This window comes from Macaca mulatta, chromosome 7 (genome assembly GCF_049350105.2).
Source record: "Macaca mulatta isolate MMU2019108-1 chromosome 7, T2T-MMU8v2.0, whole genome shotgun sequence".
Classification (NCBI taxonomy): Eukaryota; Metazoa; Chordata; class Mammalia; order Primates; family Cercopithecidae; genus Macaca; species Macaca mulatta.
The window spans coordinates 169,525,073-169,551,825 of record NC_133412.1 but is presented as its reverse complement, the minus strand read 5'-3'; the positions used below and the strand labels follow the sequence as shown (position 1 = coordinate 169,551,825).

Sequence of the window (26,753 nt, the reverse complement as noted above, 5' to 3'; positions counted from 1 at the left end):
TAGAGAATGAGCCTGGAGCAGAGAGAGGGAGACATAGAGACAAGACAGGGGCCAGATCATGTAGGGTCTTGCAAGCCATGTTACAGCTGTAGAACCTTATTGCAAGAGGGGTGGGACACTGCAGAAGGGTTTCCCTTGGAGGATGCTCCCATCACACTCACTGCCAACATCATCATCATCATCGTCATCATCATCATCATCAAAGCTAGTACATGTTCAGTGCCAACTATGTACCAGGCACTGTGCTAGATGCTTTCATACATTAATCCTTTTAACAATTTTATAAGGTAGATACCATTATTATCCCCATTTTACAGATGAGGAAATGTTGACTCAGAAAGGATAACTGAGGTACCCAAGACTACAGATCAAATAAGAGCCCAAGGCTGAACCACAAGTGGAATCCAGGTCTATCTAATCCCAAAGTCTTGGCTCCTGAACACAGTTCTCTATGTTTATAGCCTCCCCATGAATGTATTTGCATTCTTAAAAGACCACGTTGGCTACAGAGTGGAGAATAAGAATTGGGAGATGGTAGAGGTTAGGATTGGAGGCACCCATGACAGACGATAGTTGGACATAGAAAGAAACATAGATTTAGGAAACACTTAGTGAGTAGAATCTAAAAAAGGTGCTGATCCCATTACTGGGTATATACCTAAAGGAATATAAATCATTCTATCATAAATACACATGCATATGAATGTTCATTGCAGCACTATTCACAATGGCAAAGGCATGGAATCAACTTAAATGTCCATCAATTGTAGACTGGATAAAGAAAATGCGGTACATGTACAACCATGGAATACTATGCAGCCATAAAAAGGAATGAGATCATGTCCTCTGCGGGAACATGGATGGAGCTGGAGCCCATTAACCTTAGCGAACTAACCCAGGAACAGAAAACCAAATGCCACATGTTCTCATTTACAAGTGGGAGCTAAATGATGGGAACACATGAACACAAAGAAGGGAACAACAGACACTGGGGCCTAGTGGAGGGTGGAGGTTGGGAAGAGAGAGAGGAGCAGGAAAAATAACTAATGGGTATTAGGCTTAATGCTTGGGTGATGAAATAATCTGTACAACAAACCCCCATGACCTAAGTTTACCTATGTAACAAACCTGCACTTGTACCCCTGAACTCAAAATAAAAGTTAAAAAAAATAAAAGAGGTGCTGACCCACTAGATGGAAGGCATGAAGGAGAGAGTACATTGAATGATGAGCCCCAGGTTTCTGGCATGGATGGATGGATGTGTGGATGGACGAGGGGCATTTATGGAGACAGACTAGACAACTTTTGTTTAATAAATGAGTGAAGGAATGAATACATGAATAATGAAGGGATCCCAAAGTGGAATGGATAATGAGTTCCCCATCGTTGGGAGTATGAAACAAGTGGCTTTCATCAGGATATCGTAGAGGATACTCCTGATTTGAAGGGAAAGTCAAGTGGTAGGCACTCAGTAAGTCTATACTGCAGGAATAAATGATTGAATCGCTGCTGCGCCTATGAGGCTTCATGAGGAGCTCACATGCACCTGGTGGGAACTTGGTAATGAGTTACTCCTGCAGAAATGTAAGATGGAAGGAAATATTCAAGCACTGTTAATATTTTTTACATCTTCTTTCTTAAATTTCTACTGATTGATTATATTTTAGAATGCACATCTTCATACATATTAATAAGTATACATATTGGGTATGCATAATCAATCCTTTTTTTCCTATAGGAATATACAATCCCAGAAGCTTGGAGACCACTGATGTACATGCCAGAAGCCTGTTAACAGGTTGAGCAGAAATAAATAGCACCCCTTCCCAAAGGCTTCTGAGTGTGCAAGGCAGTGTCCCAGGGACCAAACTCGGAGGTTTTGGGAGTTGTAACAAATGCTAGAGCTATGCAAAAACCTCATCCATTTATTATGCAGTACAGAAAAGACACATGTTTACATGATTCATCCATTTTCTCATTCGGATGTGAAATGCTTCCTGTTTACAACATAATAGCTCTTTGAGTCTTTCACAGGGTAGATGTTTTTTATCAGGGCATCTACACCATGCACAGGGCAGCTCTTCTCCCGCAGACTCAGTTGTCCCTCAGACCAGGTGTGGATCCCCACATGGCCATTGGGATAGAGCTCTGCTTCTAAGAGAGTCTCAGACCATCACATGCTCTGCTGATGAATGACTGCCCTGTGTGAAAAAACACAGCCTCTTTTTTTTTTTTCATTCATCATGGATGGCACAGTTTGACTTCATTCTAATACTAAATGGTTTTTACTTCTTCTTTCACCTGTTTTCTTTCTCCAGGTATTTATTGGGGCAGAGGGGTGTGGGTGGTGGGAAGAAAGAGTGGGTTGGGGGTAAGGAGGGAATCATTTTTTTGACACTTTTGCTTTAAAATTCAGAGTTGAATTGGTCAGGATTTATGGGCTCTTTGCCATGTAAATTTTTCTCATTCTCCAGGTTCTAACCCTCCAGGTTCTAGCCCGCCAGGTTCTAGCCTGCCAGGTTCTAGTCTGCCAGGTTCTAGCTCTCCAGGTTCTAGCCCTCCAGATTCTAGCTTTCCAGATTCTAGCCCTCCAGGTTCTAGCTTTCCAGGTTCTAGCCCTTCTACATTCTAGGCCACCAGGTTCTAGCCCTTCTAGGTGCTAGCCCACCAGGTTCTAGCTCTCTAAGTTCTAGACTAAGTTCTAGCCTTCAGGTTCCAGCTCTCCAGGTTCTAGCACATCAGGTTCTAACCCTCCAGATCCTAGCTCTCCAGATTCTAGCCATTCAGGTTCTAGCCCTCCAGGTTCTAGCTCTCTAGATTCCAGCCCTTCAGGCTCTAGATCTTCAGGTTCTAGCCCTCCAGATTTCAGCCCTTCAGGTTCTAGCTCTCCAGGTTCTAGCTCTCTAGATTCCAGCCCTCCAGGTTTTAGCCCTCCAGTTTCTAGCTCTCCGGGTTTTAGCTTCTCTAGGTTCTAGCCTCTCTAGGTTCTAGCCTCTCTAGGTTCTAGCCTTCCAGGTTCTTTCCCTCCAGGTTCTAGCTCTCCAGCTTCTAGCTCTCCAGGTTATAGCCTTTCCAGATTTTAGCTTCTTTAGGTTCTAGCCCCTCTAGGTTCTAGCCTCTCCAGATTCTAACCCTCCAGGTTCTAGTTCTCCAGGATCTAGCTCTCCAACCAGCTAATAAATATTCATGTATCAAGTGAATGAGTGCTGCCCTGGCACTGCTGATGGTGAATGCCATTGCCATTCCTACTCACACTCTTCTAGGGCTTGTACTGGGATACCTTCCAATAAACCATTGATTGACAGGAACAATCCCTTGTTGCTGAGAGAGGAACAGTCCCTGAGCAGGCCTGCACTCTCCCCCTCCCCAGGTACCCGCTGGCGGTGGGAGTCTCAGCACTGTGATCCTCTGGGCAAGACCAATTAGAAATTTCTTCCTCTGCCTCATCACAAATCAAACTTTGAAGACATGGCCTTCTCCCCAAATGCTCATGTGTGTGTGGCAGTCGGGGGCTCAGGGTGGTGGGGAGGACAGGTGGAAGGGAGCCAATGAGCACCTACTGTGTGCCAGACACTGGTACTTCACACTGCCACCGGCTCCCAATACTGATTCTGCTCCACGGAGCTATTTCTAAACCTCAGTGTCTTTTCCTTATAGTAAACATATCCCAGTTACATGTGCATAATAATGCCTCACATGTACATAGCACCCTTTGCTTTTCAAAGTACTTTTATACCTGTTACTGCCTTTAATCCTCACAACGACTTCATGTTACAGAAGAGGGAACTGAGGCAGGGACAGGTGGTTGTGCAATAGTTATTGGTTGAGCTGGAACCTTGGGCTCTCCCTTTCTGCTGTCCATATCACCCGCAGCACCCTGCTCAACCATCTCATCTAACAGCTTTCTGGCGGTGGCAGTGCCCAGTCATTCCCAGTCGAGTCTTTGAGTTCCTTCAAGATGGAGATGGCTCCTTCTCTTTCTTCCCTCTTGCCTCTAGTGCTCAATATTGCTTATACAGCAAGTGCTCAATATGTGCTTATTGGATTCTTCTTTGGCACAGACCACCTTGTCCATCAGTGAGGGGTGCCACAGAATCCTGGTATCCAGGTTCTTATCAGGGACCCCTCAGGGCTTAACCTTCATTAATGCAAGAAATTGTCCTCCAAAGTTCTCGCTGAATGGGTTAAAGAAACCCAGGGCAACAATTCACTTGTGCACTCAGCCATTGCACCAAAGCTGGATGGTGGTTCTCCTGGAGATCCAAGTTGTCTTGCTGGGGCAGGGAGGGACACCATGTGGGAGGGAAGCTCAGTCACTCCTGTCCCTGTCCCCAGGCCCCCTCCACTCCTGGGAAGGAGCAGGCTGGCTCAGGTGTGGCAGCAAATAAGAACAGTAATGCTGTCGTGTTTATGGAGTCCTTGGCTGTGCATGAGTTCACCCCATCCTCATAGCCATGCTCCCTGCAAAATTGGGCAGGGCAGGAATTATTCTCCTGTGTTTTACTGGAGACACCAACTCATTTCCCAAGGTCATGCATGGATGTCCCCATGGCATTCCTGGGCCCATGCTGAAAAGCAACTGTCCCTCAATCCTTAACACAAATTCACAGCAGCCCTGCTGGCGTTTGCTCACTGTCTGCTCCCTGCCCAGTCCTGCAGTTTGTGAATCTGGCGTTCCACCGAGATGGAGGTCCGCAGTGTGCCCATGGAGTTCTCCATCTGAATGGATTCTGACCTACAGCCCCCTTTCTGGCACACTCCCTGGTACACCTCCCAAGACTTCTTTCGGAAGCGCTTGCCCACAATCACATACACCAGTGGGTTGAGGCAGCTGTTGCTGTAGGCCATGAAGGAGGCGATCTGTGTGATTACATCGATGATGTGCTCGTCCCAGCAGCTGGCGAGGATGCCAAGGCGATGCAGCGTGTCCAGGAAGGTGCTGACCTGGAAGGGCAGCCAGCAGATGACGAACAGCAGCAGCACAACCAGGACCAGCACCGTGGCCCTCCTCTCTGTCTGGATCTCCTTGAACTTCTGCATCTCATTGTTCCGCAGCACCTGCATGATCTGCATCGTGCAGAAGGTGATGACGCTCAGGGGCAGCAGGAAGCCCACGATATTCAGGAGCATGTTGGTGAACACTTCCCAGACGAGGGATGGGTAGCTGATGACGCAAGCAGTGACGTTGTGGCCCTCGTCACTGTACTCCTCCATGGTCCGGAACACCAGCATGGGTGAGCTCAGGAGCAGCGTGCATGCCCAGATCACCAAGCTGTAGAGCTTGGCCCAGCGCACACCGCGCATCCGGCCCATGGACATGGTTTTCACCAGGGCCAGGTAGCGGTCGATGCTCACCAGCATCAGGAAACAGATGCTGCTGTACAGGTTCATGGAGATAATGGCATTCACCACGCGGCAGAGCGTCTCCCCAAAGAGCCAGTTGAAGTTGTTGGAGATGGTGATGGCCCAGAAGGGCAACCCGCAGGCCAGGATCAGGTCTGCTGCGGCCAGGTTCCCCAGGTAGATCTCTGCCACCGTGCAGCTGCTCCTGTGCAGGCAGAAGACGCTGAGGACAAAGATGTTCTCTAGGGTGGCCAGCACGAACAGCACCCAGAGGAAGGGGGCCTGGATGGTGTTGAGCCAGCCCAGCCACTCCACTGGGGGGCATTTGCTCTGGGCAAAGGTCCCGTTAAGAGCTGGCAATTGCAAGGTGACATTGAGCATGTCGGCGCTGAAAGAAAGTAGAAAAGAGGCTGTTTACCCCTCAGGGTCACAAGGGAAGGACAAAAACTGGTGCAGAAGGAGGCAGGGGTTAAAGACAACCAGCCAGGATGTGGAGAAGTCGAGGTGGAGCTCAGGCTGCTTTCTGCAGCCAGCGCTTCGGCGCACCTGACTCCCCTGGGTCTTACAGAGCCCCCTCTGATGCTTGGATCTAAATGGGGCCTCATGTTCTTCATCTCAAGGCTCCACTGGCATATTTCCTTGGCCAGCATCCATCAACAGCACTAACAATCTCAAGTCTTGGACCCTTGACCTCCTTGAAGCTTCCATGATGGGAGGATTCACATTCCTTCCTTATCATCCGGGCCCCTCCCAAGGGAGTTGGTCACCTTTCAGCCTCTCAAAGTCCTGTGGTGGGTGAGTTAATTCATTAAAAGAGAAAAATGATATCATGCCAGACCTGGAGATTCCAGTCTGGCTTAGAGACCAAGGCCAGCCTATCTGCTTAGTTCCTGTCTTCCTGGACGGTCTGGGGTGGCATCATATTTCTATACCTTCTATCAGCAAAGCACTGAAGAGAATAGGAGGATGCAGATAGCGAGGGAGGGTGGGGACTTTGGAGCCAGATAGTCCTACTGGGTTCACATCCTGGCTGCCTTACTTATAAGCTGTGTGATATTGGGGAAGTTACTTAATGTCCTTGAACCACAATGACCTCACCTGTAAAATGGGAATTTAAAAATCTCCCTCTCAGGGTTGGGATGGGGATCTGAGACAATGTACAAAATGCCCCAAGCACTGCACTTGGCTCAGTAAACATTAGTAATTAACTATTCTTGCAAACCTATTAAAATAACCAGCGGTAAACTCCAACACCACCGTTTGTTGGTGACCCCATCTTTAATCTACTGGCTCCTCTTTCATTCTTAGGTGAGACTCACAGACCACAGGGCAGGTACCTTTCTAGACTTGTTGCTGTAAATCATCTCTACCTTCAGCAGAGGCATGGGGCTTGGACAGACCTGGGTTCCAATCCTAGCTGTGTGATCTTGGGCAAATTGCTTGAACTCTCTGGGCTTCTATTTTGCCTTCTTGGGAGTGGGGTATTGCTCTCATCCTGACTTGCTTTGCATTTCTTTTTTTTTTTTTTTTTTTGAGACGGAGTCTCGCTCTGTCGCCCAAGCTGGAGTGCAGTGGCCGGATCTCAGCTCACTGCAAGCTCCGCCGCCCAAGTTTACGCCATTCTCCTGCCTCAGCCTCCTGAGTAGCTGGGACTACAGGCGCCTGCCACCTTGCCCGGCTAGTTTTTTGTATTTTTTAGTAGAGACGGGGTTTCACCGTGTTAGCCAGGATGGTCTTGATCTCCTGACCTCGTGATCCGCCCGTCTCGGCCTCCCAAAGTGCTGGGATTACAGGCTTGAGCCACCGCGCCCGGCCTGCATTTCTTTTTACATGGTTGTTGCAAGATTCAAGTCAAAGAGTGGATGTGAAGACACACTTAAAAGTCCAAAGCACAACCCAGAGGACAGGACTCACAGGGCATTTTCCCAGCGCCCTGTGGTGTGGGTGAGAGAAGGAAAAGGTGCTCTTTCTGGGAGGTGCATTGCTAGACAGGCTCATGGAGGAAGAGCTGAGCTACAAGTCAGGAGGAGATACTGATCATCACCTCTGGGGTTTCCCAGGAAAATTCCCTTTGCTTCTAGGAGCAGCTGGCTGGCATCCTGGAGCCAGACTGGGGGACCCGCAAAGCAATGCTTTTAACCTTTCAATGTTTTTTGAGCATCTGCTCTGTGCTGAGCTCTGCCTTGAGTGCAAAAACACAGAGAGGATACCACCCGGCCCCTGCCCTGCCTGACTCCTGACAACTGGGGCCCAGAGTGTGGAGGGTGCCCTGGAGGGAGCAGGAGGGATGTGGGACACAGACTTGGAGTAGGGGCAGGTGGGTAAGGTTGGAGGTGACTCTAGAGCTGGGTCTTGAAGGATAAGAAGCAGACAGGGCACAAGAAGGAGGACAAGCAGACCAGGCAGGGGGAACAGCCTGAGCAGAGGCACAGAACTGGGGAAGCTGTTGGTATGTTCTGGAAAGTGACACTAGATGTTGGACAGGAGAGGTGAGAAGTAGCAAGGGGCTGAGTGAGGAAGTAAGTGTGGTCTTCACTGGGTGCTAAGGAAGTGAGGCTTTGCCCCTGAGTCTTCAGGGACTGCAGTGTTGGTATAAGAAGTATACTCTGAAAAGATCCCTGTGGTGCCTGGTGACTTTCGTATGCCCCCAAATTACTTGATATTCTTCCTTTCAAAAGGAGGAATCTGCTTCCTCTTCTCCTGGATGTGGGCTGGACTTCTTACCAATGGTGGCGGGGATGGTGTGTGATTTCTGAGGCTAGGTCATAACATCCTTTGCAGCTTCTTCCTCGGCCTCTTGCATTGCTTACTTGGAAGGATGTGAGCCGCCATGTGAGGATACTCAAGCAGCCACAGAGCGGGGAACTAAGTTGCCACCTTGAAAGTGGATCCTCTGGCCCCAGTTAAGCTTTCGGTGGATCCTGGTTTCCCAGCCTTTGAGTTTTCCAACCAAGGCCCCAGACATCTTGGAACAGAGATAAACTGTCTCTACTGGGCTCTGAATTCTTGAGCCATGAAAACTTGCAGCCTCCTTTTCAGAGTCCTCTGAAGGTAAGATTTCCCCTGGGTAGTCCCCTTGGTCCAAGCCTCAACCCCATTTCTGTAACTACAGAAAACCCATTTCCTCCATACCCCTGGCTTCGGGAATCGATCATCTCTCATAGGCTAACTCACTAGAGACCAAAGTATAGCACTAGATGCTGCTTATGAATTTCTCAGCAAGACAATTGATAGCCAAGGGGATGGATCCTGGCCCATCCTTGGCTCTGAGAAGCCATAGGATCATCAAAAAGACGCCTGGTGAGTGCGGAATTGGAAACTATAGGTCCAGTGCACTGTGGCCTCAGCTGAGATGGCCATCTGCTCACTTTCATCATAGGCCGCACCTGCCACAAGATGGAGAAGTTGGAGTGGACCCCTCAGCCTTGTTTCTTGCAAATGCTGCCTCCCAGAACAGATCTCCCTATCCTCTGTTTCTACTCTGGCTCAGGTCTCCCTCCCCCTCCCCTTAAATTCTCTCTTTAGAGTGTTCTGATCTTCCACCAGATGTCAGCCATATATTGGAGATATTTTGTCTCCAAGGCAACCTGGCACATTGCTGTCTGATCTGCTGGGTATTGACTTCAATGTTTAACTCTCTTACCTTCACTTCCAAGTTCATCTGGGATAGATCACATATGACAACCAGGAATGTGTCCTTCTCCTCCCTGAGCCCCTCTTCCTCTAGTTCCACAGAACATTCCCTCTGCTCCCGACAGGCCTACAGGGACTTGGACGCTTGAGAAGTTTTGTCTTTGGGCTTTAACATCACTGGTTCCTTCAACTGTTGTCCAGGGCATGAGGGTTGAGCTTTCCAGGGAGTTCTCCAGGGTGTCTGCCCCCCACCCCTAACTAGTGAACCGAGGAATCCCTTTGACTCACCTGAAAGAGGCTGTGGTGGGCACGGAGTCCTCACGAACAGACAGAAACATCGGTGTCTTCCAGGGAGAGAACATTCGGACTCAGAGTGGGATGTGAGCGAGGCCACACCTGGGCTGAACAGAGAAGAAAAGATGGTTAGATGGCACAGGGGCTGGGGACTGCAAAATACACGCATTCTCCAGCAGGGAGGAGAAGTGGAGACTGCTGAGTCCCTGACTCAATGCACATTTGTGAAGTGCTCCCACACAGTGGTGCTAGGGACACAATGGCCAGGAGCTGACAGTCTACTGGAGAAGCCAGACATTGCTCACTTAATAACTGCAAACAGACCTAAGTACAGTGAAATCAAGCAAAAGCTTCTGTGACTGCATAGAACACGGGGTCCCAAAATCGCCTGCGAGGGCGAGTGGATATTGATGATAACACTGAGGGTGAGCAGAACTAAGCAGGGTGGAGGGATGAGGGTGCAGGAGGATATCTCAGTCAGGAAGGCACTTGGTGTGAATGTGGATTAGGCCCTGGCCGCTGCTCAGGGAGTTGGGATTGCAGTGGGGGTAGAGTGGAAGCAGGGCCCAGTTAACCCATTAACTTAGGCCTGGGATGATGGAGGCTGAGAGGCTGGATTCCAGGGGAGTTTAGAGGGTACGCCTGACATGGCTAGTGCTCGATTGGACATGGATGGGGTGAGGACAGAGGCGAGGCAGGTTTCGTGGCTTCTATCTCCTGCAAAGGCGGAGATGGGGGCTGATTTAGAGGAGAAAGGTCATATGTTTAGACTGGAAGCTGTTAGAGGGGAGGTTTTTTGGAGAATTCTAGGCGGATGGGGATGGGAATGGCTGTTGGGTACAGCAGGGTCTGGAGCTCAGAGGAGGGGTCTGGACTGGAGCACTGTGATGGAGACAGGGTCTTGAGGGACTTTGAGCCTAATGAGGGAGACAGACACAGCTGAGTATTTCCAGTCCCTTGGGCTGGTTACCGATACAAGGTGCTGTCAAGTTCTCAGCCCAGGGCCTCCTCTGTGCCCTGGTTGAAAGGGCCTTTTTGCCCAACGGGCTTCCATTGATGACCCCTGTCTCTATCCCTCTTCAAGTTTCACATCACTCCCATCCAGGGAGCGAGGCATGGGCTCTGTGCTTGCCTCAGAGAGGAGGAAACGAGGCATAGACGGGTGGGGGTGACTTGTCTCAGTCCCAAGGCTAGAGGTGGGGCTTAACCCCCTCTCTTTCCATTCCAGACTTCACAGCCTCTCCAGGATACTAGGTGACCCCTGTCTAGGAAGGCTGTGGAAAGCTGTGGTCTATGCATGTGCAAGTGTGTGAGTGCATGTGTGTGGAAAGCTGTGGTCTATGCATGTGCAAGTGTGTGAGTGCATGTATGTGTGTGTGCATATGTGCATGTGTGGGTATATGTGTAGGTGTGTGTGTGTATGAATGTAGCCACAGATCTGCCACATCTCGGCTTTCAGCCACTCTGCAACACCCGGCACCTGGGTTTCCAGAAGCCCAGCTCCCCTAATTCAGTCGGGCGGTGGAAATCAGAGAATGTTCAGTTCAGGGAATTCAAACACATTAAAACAAAAAGCTGAGTTGGTAAACAGGAAATGAAGTGGGAGGTAATTAACACCCAGAAAAGATTTGCACGAACCACTAAGCAGAGCTGGGATCAGGGTTTGGAACTTGCAAAGGATGCAATGAGCAGCACTGTCGTTCTGATTCTTCAAGGCAGGGAGTTTGCAGGGGGAAAGGAAGACCTAGGAGTTTTCCTCTCTGAGAGGCCCTCCTGGGCTCATGGAGACAAAATTCAACGGTCGTGAGAGGTCATGTGTTTGAAGCATTAATTTTTTTTTTTTTTTTTTTTTGAGATGGAGTCTCGCTCTGTCACCCAGGCTGGAGTGCAATGGCGTAATCTTGGCTCACTGCAACCTCTGCCTCCCAGGTTCAAGTGATTCACCTGTCTCAGCCTCCTGAGTAGCTGGGATCACAGGTGCCTGTCACCACGCCCGGCTAATTTTTGTATTTTTAGTAGAGATGAGGTATTGCCATGTTGGCCAGGTTGGTCTTGAACTCCTGACCTCAAATGATCCACCCGCCTCGGCCTCCCAAAGTGCTGGGATTACAGACGTGAGCCACTGTACCTGGCCCAAAGCATTAATTTTTTTTCTTTTTTTTTTTTTTTTTTGAGACGAAGTCTGGCTCTGTCGCCCAGGCTGAAGTGCAGTGGCCAGATCTCAGCTCACTGCAAGCTCCGCCTCCCGGGTTCACGCCATTCTCCTGCCTCAGCCTCCTGAGTAGCTGGGACTACAGGCGCCCGCCACCTCGCCCGGCTAGTTTTTTTTTTTGTATTTTTTAGTAGAGACGGGGTTTCACCGTGTTAGCCAGGATGGTCTCGATCTCCTGACCTCGTGATCCGCCCGCCTGGGCCTCCCAAAGTGCTGGGATTACAGGCTTGAGCCACCGCGCCCGGCCTAAAGCATTCATTTTTAAAAGCATTTAACAAATTATTGATGGTCTATCATGTGCTGGTGATTCAGAAGAGAAGAATGAAGACTAAACTCCCCTGTCCTCCTGGGGCTCACTCAGGCTGAAATGTCCATCTGAGAGGCCTCAGCCTGCATGTACGGCTTCCATTTCTACATGACAGTGACTGCCGCACAGATAACTCAGGTCCTCACAGCTTGGTCATGGGGGACGTGTCCAGTGTTTCCTCGATGACCTCCGTTAATGGGTCTGTTGTGCATCTACCTGGCTGGGTGTCCCCAGATCTGGCCACATCAGCCCAGCTGGATCCTAATTGCTTGCTAGTGGCTGTAAACATTGCTTTCATTTTCAAAACAAAGTTGAGAGCTTTTCGTCTCAATTTTCTCCTGAAGTCCAGAGGGCAGGCGGGTTAAGGAACTGGGAGAATTTGGGAGTCTGAAGTCGACCGAGTTGTTTTCTCCATCTGCTCTAGAGGTATGCCCTGGGTGAGGATCCCTGTCAGGGAGCTGCTGTGTCCTGCTCCGGGTCACCTCCTGGCCTCTCCTCTGTGACCCCTGCCTAGGGAGCCCCTACGGGTACCCTGGGGCTCTTTGCCTTCTGGCTTCTCTTTGGGTTTGGCCAGTGGGAGCCCCAGCAGGAGCCTGAGGGAGGGCGAGAGGGAGGATGGGGTGTTGTTGGCTCCTCTCTTGGGGCCTTTATGCTGGCTTGGCCTGGAGCAGAGTTCACTGCTTTTATCAGGGGCCTGATCGCGAGGGAGGGAGGGAGGGAGGTAGGGAGGGTGCTAAGGCTTTGTCGCACCAGCACCGAGGCACCTGGGGTGCTGCCTGCTCCTTGCAGAACCCCAATATGCTGCCGACACCACTGTAAAGAAATGCTTCATTAACATCCTCTTCCTATTACCCAATTGGAATGTGCCCTCTCTTTTTTTACTGAGACCCTGATGAACGCATCCTGGGAATATAAAGTCAGGCAGGGAGGGGGTGCTCCAGGTGGGCCGCTGTCTGTGGGATCTCCATCCCTCTGGACCACAGTCTCCTTGTCTACAGAGCTAGGAGGGTGGACTCGTGGCCCTCACAGGCGCTGATCCTCAGAGCTGGGGACAGGCGATGACTGTGCTGCTGGGTTTTTCCCCTGATTTTTTAAACAGACACCTTAGAGGGAACATCCAACATCTGATTCACTCATTCTCTCTCTGCCTCAGAATTCTGTCCAAGAAGACTTACTGTAAAAACACTTTCTTCATTTACTCCTACAGACACTGTGGGCTTGGCGCTGTCAGGAATCAATTCCACTCGAGCCTTCGAGACAGCCTGTTTGGGTTTCCCAGGAATCCACACCTTAGGGCCTTTGAAGCAGTGGCCTCCACAAAATACATACTGTCACTGTCTCAGGGGCCAAGTGTGCCTCATATGGGGCCCCCGACCTTGTAGCCAATGATGGGATTCAGGGCACGCTACCCCAAAATGTGGCAGCTTCGCATGTTGAATATTTTAAGTGGAAAGAATCCAAGAAACAGTAGGTGCAGGAAGGACTCTGTGATTGTTCCCTGAAGCAGGTCACCAGACTCCACACCCAGAGGAAAGGGGCACCCTCCCCTCCGAGCACTGGGGACAGAGAGGAGCCCCGACAGGCCTTGCTCTTTCCTCACTTCTCTACACTTCGCTTGTGCCCCCTGGTCCCACCACATCCCACGATTCTCCACTCTTCATCACATCTAATGGAAACACTCAGGCCAGGCACAGGGGTTCACGCCTGTGACCCCAGCACTTCGGGAGGCTGAGGCAGGCGGATCGCTTGAGCCCAGGAGTAGGAGACCAGCCTGGCCAACACAGCAAGACTGAGTCTACAAAAAGTACAAAAAAGTTAGGTGGGTGTGGTGGCGCACACCCGTAGTCCTAGTCCTAACTACCTGGGAGGCTGAGGAGGGAAGATCACCTGAGCCCGGGGTGATCCAGGCTGCAGTGAGCCGTATGGCACCACTGCACTCCAGCCTGGGCGGTAGAGTGAGACTCTGTCTCAAAAAAATAAAAAGGCTCTCAGGCTTAATCACTTCGTTTCCTTATGAAGGTTCCCATGTCACATTAAACTTACATTAAATTAATTTGTTCACTTTTCTCTTGTTAATCTGTTTTTTGTTTCAGGGCCCCCAACCAAGAACTCAGGAGTGGAGAAGGAAAAGATAGTTTTCCTCCTGATGTCAGCTTGTGTCCCGTATTTTGTGACTGCATGTTAGAGCTGGGAAGCATTTCCCAGCAAGGGAAGTAGTTTGGCTGGCAAATAGCCTTGAATCATTTAGTCATTCCTCCTGATTAGGCCAACAAGACAGTCTCAGCGTGGTGTCCGTGTATCTTCAACACCTTTCTGTATGCGCAATCTCCCCTTTTGACACGCTGCACAGGCTCAGAGCCTTGGCTGGCCCCCGAATCCACCCAGGCTTTAATAGCAATGTTTACATTCTATTGCTTTTCTTTTTTACAGTTACCGTCTTTCTTTTATGATACGTGATACTCATTTTCCATTTAAATTGGTGATATGAAGTTACAGTTCAAAAGTAAGTCACTACTAAAGACAAAGTTGTACAGGTGACATGGATATGGCAAAAACTGCGAACGTGAATGTAAATGGCTAAGTGTGGGAAACCCAGCCTGGAAGTCTCTAGCTGGAAACGTGCATTACGGACGGGAAGCCAGCCTGGCGCTTAGGCCGATGGGCTCTGGAAGCTGACTGTGAATTGAGTCCTCCTCTCTAGGGCTCGTTTTTTAACCTCATCGCACCTCTTTTTTTTCAACTATACAATGGGGATTGGTATTTCAAACAGCCCCATCTCCTAGGGCTGCTGTGGGGAGTAGACGAGTCCGTGTGTGTCAGACGCATGGAGCACATGGTCAATGTATTCGAGAATGTAAGCTGCTCTTCCTGCACCAGCCCAGGAGGCCCGTCTGCTTTAGCTACACCAGGGGCTGTAGGGTGTCAGGGATTCCCTTCCACCTGGTCAGCTCTCCTGCTCACAGGCCAGCTGAGGTTTTCAGTCATTCATTACACAGCTGGATGGAGAGATGGGGGGTGTTGCTGGGACACCACCAGTCTGTCCATCCAGGAGAGCTCTTGAGACAGCTGGGCTCTGTCCTTAGTCAGAGGGTGGCTGTTCTCCCTCTGCCTCTGCATCTCCTATCTGCTCTCAGTGGCAGCTGAGCGCATGGTGTGCGTGCATGCGTGTGTAAAGTGTGTGTCTGTCCCACCACATTCGCTGTACTCGGAGAGGAGGACCCTGCCTTGCTCATCTTCCCACCCCGCACGGTGCCTGCGGCTGAGTTTTGCACATCCTAAACTCTTGAACAACATTTGCTGTGTAAATAAGTGAAATCCTTCAGACCACCCAGCAAGTCGATGTCAAGGCCAGAGCTAGAAAGAAACAAGATCTCCTGAATTCTTTCCCTGACACTTCCCCAGAATAAATGTTTTCCTCTAAAAGCTGATTGACGTGGTTACTGAGTCTGGATGCTGTTTATAGACAGTCACGAAGGTAAGCCTCAGGCTACAGCAGGCAGGGGGTGGCGGAAGGGGGCGATGGCGCCTCATAAACCATATCAGTCTCAACAGCAGGAGCTGTGTGGCCCTCAAGAGGGCTTCCAAGAGTCCCTTTTCTTTTCTTCCCTGAAAAGAAGGCCAATGCTGTCTGTAGGGGGAGGACGTGGTTCTGGGAAGTGACTTCCATTCTCAGAACTCCCAAAGACAACTGAGTCAGAAGATTTGATTCAATCCCAGACATATACATGTGGGTCCTTCCAGCATTTGGACACTTTATGGGCCTGGAATGTTCTGGAAACATTTTTGGGGGGACATGGAGCCTGGAGAAGCAGAGCCCCTCATCCATCCTGCTTTCTGCAGGGGAGGAGGAGGCCTGCCAGCCTGGCTTTGCTCGCCCTTGGAGACCTTGGAGCTTATGTTATTCTCGGTCTATTTTCCCTGTTCGCCGTGGTTAGATTACTCTGCTCAGTGTGTTTTGTTTCTTTCCCCACATTGGGGTTTTCAGTTTTAATAAACAAGCAATTTCATCTGACATCCTAACACCACTCATTCCCCTTAAAAAAAATAACATTTCTCTCTTAAAAAAAAAAAAAAAAGAGAAAAGATAACTAGGCTGAGTGCAGTGGCTCACGCCTGTAATCCCAGCACTTTGGGAGGCCGAGGTGGGTGGATCACCTGAGGTCAGGAGTTCAAGACCAGCCTGACCAACATGGTGAAACTCCACCTCTACAAAAATACAAAAATTAGCTGAGCATGATGTCGGGTGCCTATAATCCCAGCTACTTGGGGGGCTGAGGCAGGAGAATCACTTGAACCGGGAGGCAGAGGTTGCAGTGAGCTGAGATCCCACCATTGCATTCCAACCTAGGTGATGGAGCGAGACTCCATCTCAAAACAAAAACAAAAACAAAAAACCAAAACTACAGCACAGAGCATTTAAAACTAATATTAAGCCCCGTCTCTACTAAAAATACAAAAATTATCTGGGCGTGGTGGCAGGTGCCTATAATCCCAGCTACTCGGGGGGCTCAAGGGGGAGAATTGCTTGAACCCAGGAGGCGGAGCTTGCAGTGAGCTGAGATTGCACTGCTGCACTCCAGCCTGGGTGACAGAGCAAGACTCCATCTCAAAAAAAGAAAAAAAAAAACCCTACATAAAAGAGCATTTAAGGCCGGGCACGGTGGCTCAAGCCTGTAATCCCAGCACTTTGGGAGGCCAAGACGGGCGGATCACGAGGTCAGGAGATTGAGACCATCCTGGCTAACACGGTGAAACCCCGTCTCTACTAAAAAAAATGCAAAAAACTAGCCAGGCGAGGTGGCGGGAGCCTGTAGTCCCAGCTACTTGGGAGGCTGAGGCAGGAGAATGGCGTGAACCTGGGAGGCGGAGCTTGCAGTGAGCTGAGATCCGGCCACTGCACTCCAGCCTGGGTGACAGAGCGAGACTCTGTCTCAAAAAAATAAATAAATAAATAAAATAAAAATAAGAGCATTTAAAACTAATAGGAAAATCTGCTGGAGTTCCATCCCTGGACACAGCTGCTTATGTATGCCACATGCAGCCGTATTCTGTCGCCGTGGTTTTACATGAAACCTCCTATCACGGGAATGTTTCCGTGTTGCTCCATCATGGCTGTAGTAATGATGCCTTCAAATAAGGCATTGCATTTGTTTATTTTTGTTTATGAAACCATTCTTTTATTCCAAATCTTTTTTATTTTATTTTATTTTATTTCATAGTGCTGCAGCCATGTTGCTATACTCCCTGATCTCCAAGGACCTCTTCTACAATCCCCTCTAGGAGCCTTTGCTGGGGCTGCCCCCTGCCCGGGTGCCCTGCCTGATTCTGCTCTGTCACTAACCCTCCGTGGCCTCCTGTAGGTGCTCTGCTGCGGTGAGTCTGTGGGTCCGCCTGGCTGGACAACAGGCCCCAGTTATTCCATTTCACGCTAATCTCAGTATTGCTGTGAAGCAGTTTGTCTGTGTGGTGACAGCCCACAGCCAGCTGGCTTTCACTAAGGAAGCTTGTCTTCGACTCCCTGCATGGGCCTGATTCAGTCAGTTGAAAGGACTTCAGAGCAGATCTGAGGTTTCCTGGAAGAAGAAGAAATTCAGCTTGCGGGCAGGAGCTTCGGTCCAAGGCTGAGTGTTCTGGCATGCCCTTCTGGGCAGCTTTCCCAAGGGACTTCTGACTTGCCTAGTCATCCCTACAATCACATAAGCCAATTCCTTGCAATACATCTCTTAATCTGTGTCTTCTATTGGTTCTGTTTCTCTGACTGATATCCTCCTGCAAGCAGGAGGTTCTCTTCCACCACTACTCGCCTCCTGCTTCTATAACATTTATTATAGGGCACAGCTATAAGAGTTGCTTGTGTTGTTATTTCATTTCTCTGTCAAGTGACTGACACATAATAGGTATTTAATAAATGGTTGTTGATTGACTGGTAGAGGGCAGGGTGTGATCCTTATTTCTCCTCTTCTACCCAGCAGACATAGTTGCTGGGCGGAGGCCAAGGGAAATGGAGCTTACAGTGTGCCCCGCCTGTTCCAGCCTCAACACTGCACTGAGTGGCTGATGCATCACTATTCCCATGTTCCAGATGGGAAAGCAGAGGCAGTGAGGCAACTGAGATAGTTGAGGTCACCCTGCTCATCAGAGTCAGGGCCAGGATTCAAGCCTGGGTCTGCCTGAGGCCAAGTGTCAAGTCCTTTCTCTGGCTCTGGATTGGCTCCCACCCAGCGAGGTTCTTGGTGCAGGTGGTATGGACAGGAGGCAGAGAAATACTGGGTAGAGGAGGACAGTTCTCTGGCAAAGGCCTCACCAGCAAGCCTGGGTCCACGGCCCTAAACAAGAATTTCACATTCCTGTTTTCCCACCTGAGTGTTGCTTTTGCCAAAACCACCCTGGCCTGCCATGCCCCCATCCTATACCCATAAAAACTCCAAACTCCATTGGCAGAGGAGCAGAGCAGCATGGCAGAGAAGGAGAGAAGAGAAGTGTTTGAATGTGGAAGAGGCAGCTGGACAGTTGGAGAAGAGTTCAGCCATCTGGAAGATTACCTTCCCACTCCATCCCCTTTCCAGCTCCTCATCCCACTGACAGCCACCTCTATCACTCAATAAACCCTCTTCATTCACCATCCCTCAAGTCCATGTGACCTGATTCTTCCTGGATGCCAGACAAGGACTCGGGTACCAAGAGGGCAGGGTGTAACACTTAGCTGTTGGTGGATGGCAACTGCTAAAAGAGCATTAATTGTAACACACCCCTAGACGGTACTGTAGGGCCAGAGCCCAAAAGCGCTTGCCCCAGCCCCAGCACCTGCTCATCTGCGTGCTTCCCCTCCCACAAAGGATTTGAGCAAGTGAGCCACATCCCTGTCACTGCGAGTCCCAAGAAGGGGTCCAGGGAACTCTCCCCTCTCCCAGGGCAGGCCCCAAGGAATAGTGAGGGATTGAGGGGGTTCACAGGACTGGCTATCCTGGAGGGGATGCTGTGACTTGTAGCCCTCCAGGGAACAAGCCCTGTGCAGATGGCAGCTTGGACATGGGCTTAGCTGCCCATAGGACTGGGGGGCTACTGGGGAGTCAGCAGCATAGGTCAGCAAAATTGGCAGGCCCCCCGTGTCTCTTCTCTCCCCCAGGTCTCTGATGGGTGTTCCGTCCCTGAGACAATTTGATGGCACAGAGTTTCCCATCTCCAGAAATCTGTCTCGCAATCTTGCCAGTCACCTTTGATTTGGGGCTTAAGCCAGGTTTGCCCAGCAGGCTGCAGAGGAGTAGCCACAGTGTGCATGTGTGTGTGCATTTGTGTGTGTGTGCATGTGTGTGTGTTTGTGTGCACACGTGTGAGTGTGCACATGTGTGTTTGTGTTGGTGTGTGTATGTGTGTGTGTGTGTGCATGCATGTGTTTGTTTGTGCACACATGTGTGTATGTATGTGCGTGCATACATGAATGTTGGACGAGCATGGGTCAAGTGCCTGGAGATGTCCCCAGGGGGTTGGAACTACACGAGTCTTGTGGTTTCATGAGTGAGGTCCACTCCCTATCAGAAGCCCAGCTCCCACTTTTTACCTTGGATAAGTGGCTTAACTCCTCAGGGCCTCTGTTTCTTCATCTGTCAAATAGGGATAATAATAGCACCTACTTTGTGGGGCTGATGTGAGCACAAAGTACATTAATGATTGCAAGGTTCTTAAACAATCCTTCACACGCTTCAAACACTCCAGAAATGCCAGTGTTTCCTTTCTCTTTGTGTGATATCCGGTTTCCACCACAATTTTATTGGAGGAAAGAGCCCTGGTAGTTAAGAAGAAAATGCCCAACCTACCCCACCCTATCTTTTGCAGAGGGGAAAACTGAGGCCCTCGAGAGGTGATACAATGTCTGCAGCCACACAGCAAGGCAATGCTGGCCTGGAGCAAGAGCCCAGGCTTTGCCTGTCTCTTGCTGGAGTGGCTTTCACGGGTTTGACCCAGGTTAGAGGGGCTCAGGGTCTGGGGCCAGGGCTGTAGCCCTGGGGAACACTGCCGAGGAGCCCTCTGACTTGAGCATAGGGTTATTAGACTGGACATATTCCTCCGTCCATCTTTTTTCCGCCATTGGAGTTCTTGCCAAGTTAACCTTACAGAATCCTGGAGTATTAGTATGGAAAGGGCTCTCGGGCATTATTTCATCAGAATCCCTCATGTTACAGAGATGGGCATGGAGGCCCAGAGACAGAGGATAGGCATTCTACCAGGACACACAGCCAGTGTGGCTGAACCTAGTTCCTCCAATCTTGGTATTCAGCCACTTTGCTTTTTTTTTTTGAGACCAAGCCTCTCGCTTTTGTTGCCCAGGCTGGAGTGCAATGGTGCAATCTCAGTTCACTGCAACCTCTGCCTCCCAGGTTCAAGCAATTCTCCTGCCTCAGCCACCTGAGTACCTGGGATTACAGGCATGCACCACCACGCCCGGCTAATTTTGTATTTTTAGTAGAGACGGGGTTTCTCCATGATGGTCAGGCTGGTCTCGAACTCCCAACCTCAGGTGATCCGCCCACCTCAGCCTCCCAAAGTGCTGGGATTACAGGCGTGAGCCACCGCGCCCAGCCTGCCACTTTGCTTTTTAAAATTGTCCTACAGTGCCGCTTCGCAGGTGGAAGACAGAGCGCGTGCTAATATTGTCTGGCTGTCAAAACCAAGACCTCATACCCCAGGCCGAGGCAGAGGGGTATTGGGGGTGGAGAGTGAGGAGCTTACATCAAACCTTAAATGCAATGGCCTTTGCGTGGTGGTCACGATGTCCCCATTCCACTTTCCTGCATGCCATTCACGTATACCAGGAAAAAATAGAAACCCTCAGCAGAAAGCAAAACCAAAAACCACATAAGAAGGCTGCAGGTCTGGAAGAGGGTGTGTTTCCCAGAAAAGCAATTCCTAAGCAACAGCTCAGGCTGGGAAGTGAGCCCTAGCTGGGTGTGTCCAGGAAGGCTGATTCTCCTGCAGCCTCTCCAGCCCCCTGGTGGTCTCTGGTGTCCTGGGGATGGCACAGGCCCGGCTGGGGTGGGAGCAGAGGGCGGTGGGCGGGATCTCTGCCTAACCAGCTACTGGCCCCGCTCCTCCACCACGTGCAAGCCTGGGCTGTGACCTTCTTCCCACCCAGCTCGGTATACAAAACAAGGAGGAGGAGACACAGTAAACAGAGAACCTAACTGGTCGGTCACAGAGAAAAAGGAATCATGAACTGGTTTGGGCCCTGTCCAGCAAGCAGGCCAGAGGAGCCGGGGAGAGTACTGAGTTGGGACAGGTGGAGTTTTATCCCTGTCTGCACAGGGTAATACCTGGGGTCTAAGGGCTTCCCACAACATACCCTCGGTACTGAAGGGACCTATACTATTGCCCTTTCAGCTCCTGGGAGTCGCTTTATTGCCCCTTTCATCCCTTTCTTCCTTCATTTTACTCTGCTTAGTGTGACATGGCAGCACAGGCACAGACATGGGCAGGTCAAAAAAAATTAGGATATCAAGCGACATCTTAGTGCCACCCTTCAAGGGCCACCTCCAATCTCACCTCCTCTAAGAAGCCTTCCCTGATTTCTCAGCCAGCCAAGATTCCTCCCTTGTCTGAGACTTTATAGCAAAGAGGTGGAAGGAGTATTGTCTAGGGGTCATAGGCCCAGGACCAGGTGTGCCCTTGTGTAAATGCCTCATCATCTCTGGGCTTTAATTTCCTCATTGGGAGAATGAGGGGTTGTAACAGATGATTCTGGAGACCTTTGTACAACCATAATGTCCTTAAAGAGGGGGATGCAGTGAACTCCCCATCCTGAGAGGCATGCAAGCAGAGACAATGGGATCAGCACACTGAATTTGCAGAGGTTCAGCTCCTCACCCACTGGCATCCAAAGGCTCTTCTGGAGATGGGAGGAACAAATCTGTCGTAGCAAGTTCCCCTTCACTGGGTGTGGCACTGCTCCCTGCCTCACTCCCTGTGGCTTCTGAAGATCCTGGGTCCTGGCCCTGACCTGTCAGTCCTTCTCAGTCTTGCCCATCTCAAAGCCTCACCCTAGCCACGTGACCTTTGTCCTCTATCCAATTCCGCTCAGGAGGTAGAGCCCCTTGGGATTGAGGGAGTCAACCTTCAGAATTCTAGAGTTCCTGGTTCTGCCACTGTTACGCCTTTTCTGGAAAGGAGCAGGAGAGAAGCACGTTCCTTAGAGGTGATCTGCAGGGAAACAGGCCAGAATCTCTCAAGACTGGAGACGCAGAGAAGACAGGAAACGTTGAGCCCTGAGCCCGAGGCAAGAACATTCAGGTCATGCCTGAACTCAGAAGTCAGACGAACTCAGGACATGTCTTGGCTTTGCCTCCACTGACTGGATGACCTAGGGCAGGTGACTTAACCTTTTGGTAAATAAGGATAACCTCCCTGGAACAGGGCATTGGGAGCACCGTGACAGTGTGCAAAGGGCCTGCAACGTATCTTCATTTCATTTATCTCGTTTCCACATTTTTAAGCACATTACAGATAAACCCCTGCAATGTAGGGACTAATACTATCATTCTCATTTTGCAGATGAGTGAACAGAGGCACAGCCAGCAAGACTAGAGTTGGGATTCGAAATAAGCAGTCTGGGCCAGAACCTCAGGTGGGGATGGTGGTTAGTTTTGTTGTTGTTGTTGTTGTTTTAAACTTTTTATTATGGAAAATTTGGAATATACCTACAAGTAGATAGACTAGCATAGTGAAACTCCACATACTTCACCCAGCTTCAGTAATCACCAACTCGCAGCCAATCTTTTTCCCTATGCCCAAACCTACCCTACCCCTCCTGTAATATCTGAAGTAAATCCTGCATGTCTGTCATTTCATCTGTAAATATTTCACTATGCTTCTCTAAAAGCTAAGGACTCTTATTTCAGAAAGCATAACCAGACAACCATTATCACATCTCGAAGAAACTGACAATAATTCCTTAATAGCATCAACTACCCAGGAAGTATTACAATTTCCAATCATATAAATTTCACGCTATTTTTTTCACAGCTGATTTTCTTGAATCAGAATGCAAATGACTTTACACATTGGGTTGTTTGACAGGTCTCTTAAGTTTCTTTTCACCTACAGCCTTCCCTGCTATCTCTTACTGTCTTTTCTTCCAACTTCCAGTTGTTTGTTCTACGGAATTTTCCATAGCTCAGAGCAGTTGGTGATGTCCAATGGAGCTACAAAGTTAGCCACAGAGGTAACTTCAAATTTTCTAGGAGCCACATTAAAAAAAGTAAAAAGGACACAGGTGAAATCAATTTTGGTTGTATATTGGGTATAATCAAATATATCCAAAACATTATTTTAATGTGTAATCAATACAAAAAGTCATTGAGTTATTTTACATTATTATTTTTTCCTGCTAACTCTTCAAAATCTAGTGTGTATTTACTCAGCATACCAGTTTGAAGCAGCCACCTTTCAAATGCTCGGTGACTGCATGTGGTTGGTCACTGCCATATTGGAGAACATGCAGCTCTGGAGCTTGACCATTGATTGCATTCTTCTCACAGCCTGTGATATCGTGATATAATAGAAAATACATATTTGGTCTTTGACACCAGTTCCTGACACGGAGCTCCTAAATCCCTTGACATTTCTAGATGATAGAAGCATCTTTTGTTCTAGTGAGGTGACTCTTGGTGGTGGCTGGATAGCTCAGGATGGGGGCTGTCATCAGAAAGACCAGGCCATGATACGAAGCTTGGAACTTTCACCCCTGCATCTCCAGGAAGGGAAGAGGGGCTGGAGATTGAATTTATTATCCATCATGCCTATATGATGAAGCCTCCATCAAAATCCCTAAGAGACAAGATTGGAAGAGCTTCCAGGCTGGTGAACACAGGGAGATGATGAGGTGGTGCTGTTCTCAGAGACAGCACCAAAGCTCCAGGCCCCTGCCCCACGTGTGGGTCTGTGCCTCTCTTCCATCTGACTGTGGCTGAGTGTTATCTGTTATTATAAGTCAGTAATGTAAGTAAATGTTTCCCTGATGCTGTGGGCCATCCTAGCAAATTACTGAACCCGTGGAGGCGGTTGTGGGAACCCTTGCCTTAAAGCTGGTTGGTCACAAGTGTGGCCACTTGAAACTTGCGATGGGTTCTGAAGTGGGGACACTCTTGTGGGACTGAGCTCTTATCCTGTGGGGTCTGTGCTGCCTCCGGGCAGATAATGTCAGAATTGAATGGAATTGTAAGACAATTTCTGAGGAAATAAACCCACACATTTAACCACAGAGGGGTTGAAAGTATTGAGTGGGAAACCACTTTTCCTACACAGAGCCCTCACTCTCAACCCCCATGACCCACTCAATGGTCCTTAATCCTTCCTCTCACTGCTCTCCAGGGACCTTGGCCCCTTCCTTCTAGACTCAGGCTTTCTGTCTGTCCCAATGTCCTTTGTCCTTATCCCAACCTCTTCCTTGCTGGTCTAAACACTAGGACATTCCGGTTCCCCACAAGCCTCCTTGCACCAAACACTCAAGCACCTCTAGAAAATCCTCTTCCTCCAGGAAGCCTTTCCAGACAGCTGATTCTCCCCAGCAACCCTTCCCAAATAAACACAGAACTCTGTCCTCCAGGTGTCTACTCAACCACACTGGTTGCATGGTCCCAGTGTAAATACTGTGAATGTCTGTTGATGTCTCCTGAGTCCTCACATACTCTACTTGAGCAGGGGCCTAGGACTGTGCCCACATTGGTGCTCTACAGCCAGCAGGGCTCTAGACAGCACACCCACCATCAACAGCATCAGGGCAACGTTGATGACGACAATGAAGCTGACAAGCTTGCACCAGCATTTACAGAGCATTTCCCTGTTTAGGTTGCATTCACTCAACAAATTTATGAGTCCTTACTCTGGGCCAGCAACCAGGGAATAATAATAGCTTCAGTTTTTGGAGGCTTACTATGAATGCCAAGCAATGTTCTAAGCACTTTCTACGAAATCATGTAATCTACATCCATTTTAGATGGAGGCACTGGTACTATCCCAATTTTATAAAAATTGGAGGAACAGGGCAGTGAGGTGACTTGTCTAGAGTCACACAGCTGGTGATGGGTGGAGTTGGGATTTGAACCTTGGCACCTCACTGCATTATCTCTCCTTATGAGGGGATATAGTGGTGAAGGACAGATGGTATCTGTCCTCAGGAGTCTCCTAGGTGGTGGGAAGTGTGCCCAAGATGGGGACAGGAGGTGTGGGAGGCTTGGTGGGGGAGATGATGACCTGAGGCCATGGCTGTGTCCATGCACTCCAGGAAGCCTCAGTTGCATCCCTCTCATATACGCTCTCAAGTATAAATCTCATCTTGGCTTTTGTGCCAGGATGCCTGGACATGGCCTAAGGTGGGGGTGATTGGCAAAATCTGGAGGCAGGAAGTGAGGAGGCTGAGGCATCAGACCAGAGGCACGATGGAGGCCTGAGCCAGGTCTGGGGAGATGGAGGGAAAGGAATGGATTCCAGAGAGGGCCTTAAAGGAGGTGGGGAGAGAGGGGCAGAGGAGGTGGCCCTCGGAGTCTCATGTTGGTACCTCCAGATCTGCAGGATCTCAGGCAGTGACCCCAACTCCTTAGAAAATGGACAAAAAGACCTTGATGATCTCATTTGTTCCCAAACCTCCACTTCTCCTGAAGCAAAGATCTGTCAGCTTCCTTGTACTTTTGCATTTTGTAATTGATTTAAAACACTTCAGGGTCTATGTGTCATGGTATGGATAAGCTTGTGCCTAGGAAACCTCCTCCAGTTCCTCCTGAGCTGCTCGAGGGACAGCCTCATGCCTCATTCACCTTTGAGACCCCTGGCATGGTGTAGACTCCTGATAGACACTTTTTAAAATAAATACCCCCAGCGTTTCCTCTGACTTGCCCAGGGCCACACAGCTCGCAGGGGAGGGGTGAGGTCTGGGACCCGGTACTTGGGCTCCTGCTGCTCTGCCCTATGCTCTTGGGGACTTCTGGACAAGGGTGGGCTTCCCTGGGCTGGCAGAGGAGACAGGCAGTGGTGTGCTGGTAAATGGTTAACAACAGGCTCTCTGGAAAAAATGCCCTAACTGTAGCATTTGCAAATTTCTATGGTATAAACACTCTCGCAGTGACCAATTTCAAGTCCAATGTCACAATGGGCTCTAGGCCTGGTCGGCCAGAATGGTCCTAGGACCATCTCCCACTCCACAAAGGGTAGGAGCCCTTCCAACTCCTAGTCATCCTTCAGAACCTGCTTGATGTCACCTTCTCTAGGAGGCCCTCCCAGTCGCTGTAGAGACACCCCAGCTCCATTGCTCCTATATGGCTGTCAGCGCACTTTATGGAAACAGCACGCTTAACTTTCTGTCTTCCCTCCACTGTGTCCTCACCTCTTAGCACTGGGCCTGGCCTATGACGGGGGCTCAGGAAATATTTGTTGAAAGGACAAGTAATGATGCTGATGCTGATATTGACAGCAAATGCATATATCATCTGCAATGTGCCAGTTCTAGTCTCTCTCTCTTTTTTTTTTTTTGCTACAGTTAGAGCATTTTTCTTCCAGAGAGCCAGTTGTTAACCATTTACCAGCACACCACTGCCTCTGTCTCCTCTGTCAGCCCAGAGAAGCCCACCCTTGTCCAGAAGTCCCCAAAGGCATAGGGCAGAGCAGCAGGGGCCCAAGTACCAGGTCCTGGTCCCTACTCCTCCCCTGTGAGCTGTGTGACCCCGGGCAAGTCAGAGGAAACACCGGAGATATTTATTTTTCTCATAAGAAAAAACCCCATTTCTCTTATGGGATTTTTGGTTCTTTTTTTTGAGGCAGAGTCTTGCTCTGTTACCCAGGCTGGAGTGCAATGGTGCAATCTTGGCTCACTGAATCTTGCGCTTCCTGGATTCAAGGGATTCTCCTGCCTCAGCTTCCTGAGTAGCTGGGATTACAGGAGCATGCTACCACGCCCTGCTAATTTTTTTTATTTTTATTTTT

The 26,753-nt window shown here is 49.6% G+C and overlaps 1 protein-coding gene across 4 annotated transcripts in view; it reads right to left on the bottom strand.

Moving 5' to 3' along the window:
- Positions 1-1,907: 1,907 nt before the first annotated feature.
- Positions 1,908-26,753, bottom strand: part of BDKRB2 (bradykinin receptor B2) — a 40,182-nt gene continuing 15,336 nt past the window's right edge. For 2 of the 4 annotated variants that reach the window (XM_015144458.3, XM_077941682.1), the window contains 2 exons: positions 9,265-9,377; positions 1,908-5,731 (listed from right to left, as the gene is read on the bottom strand). In XM_015144458.3, the coding sequence (XP_014999944.2) occupies positions 4,630-5,731; positions 9,265-9,338 (1,176 nt within the window). In that variant the 5' untranslated portion in view covers positions 9,339-9,377 and the 3' untranslated portion in view covers positions 1,908-4,629. The remainder of the gene's footprint in view (positions 5,732-9,264; positions 9,378-26,753) is intronic. The other 2 variants (XM_077941683.1, XM_077941681.1) reach the window with 1 other exon arrangement.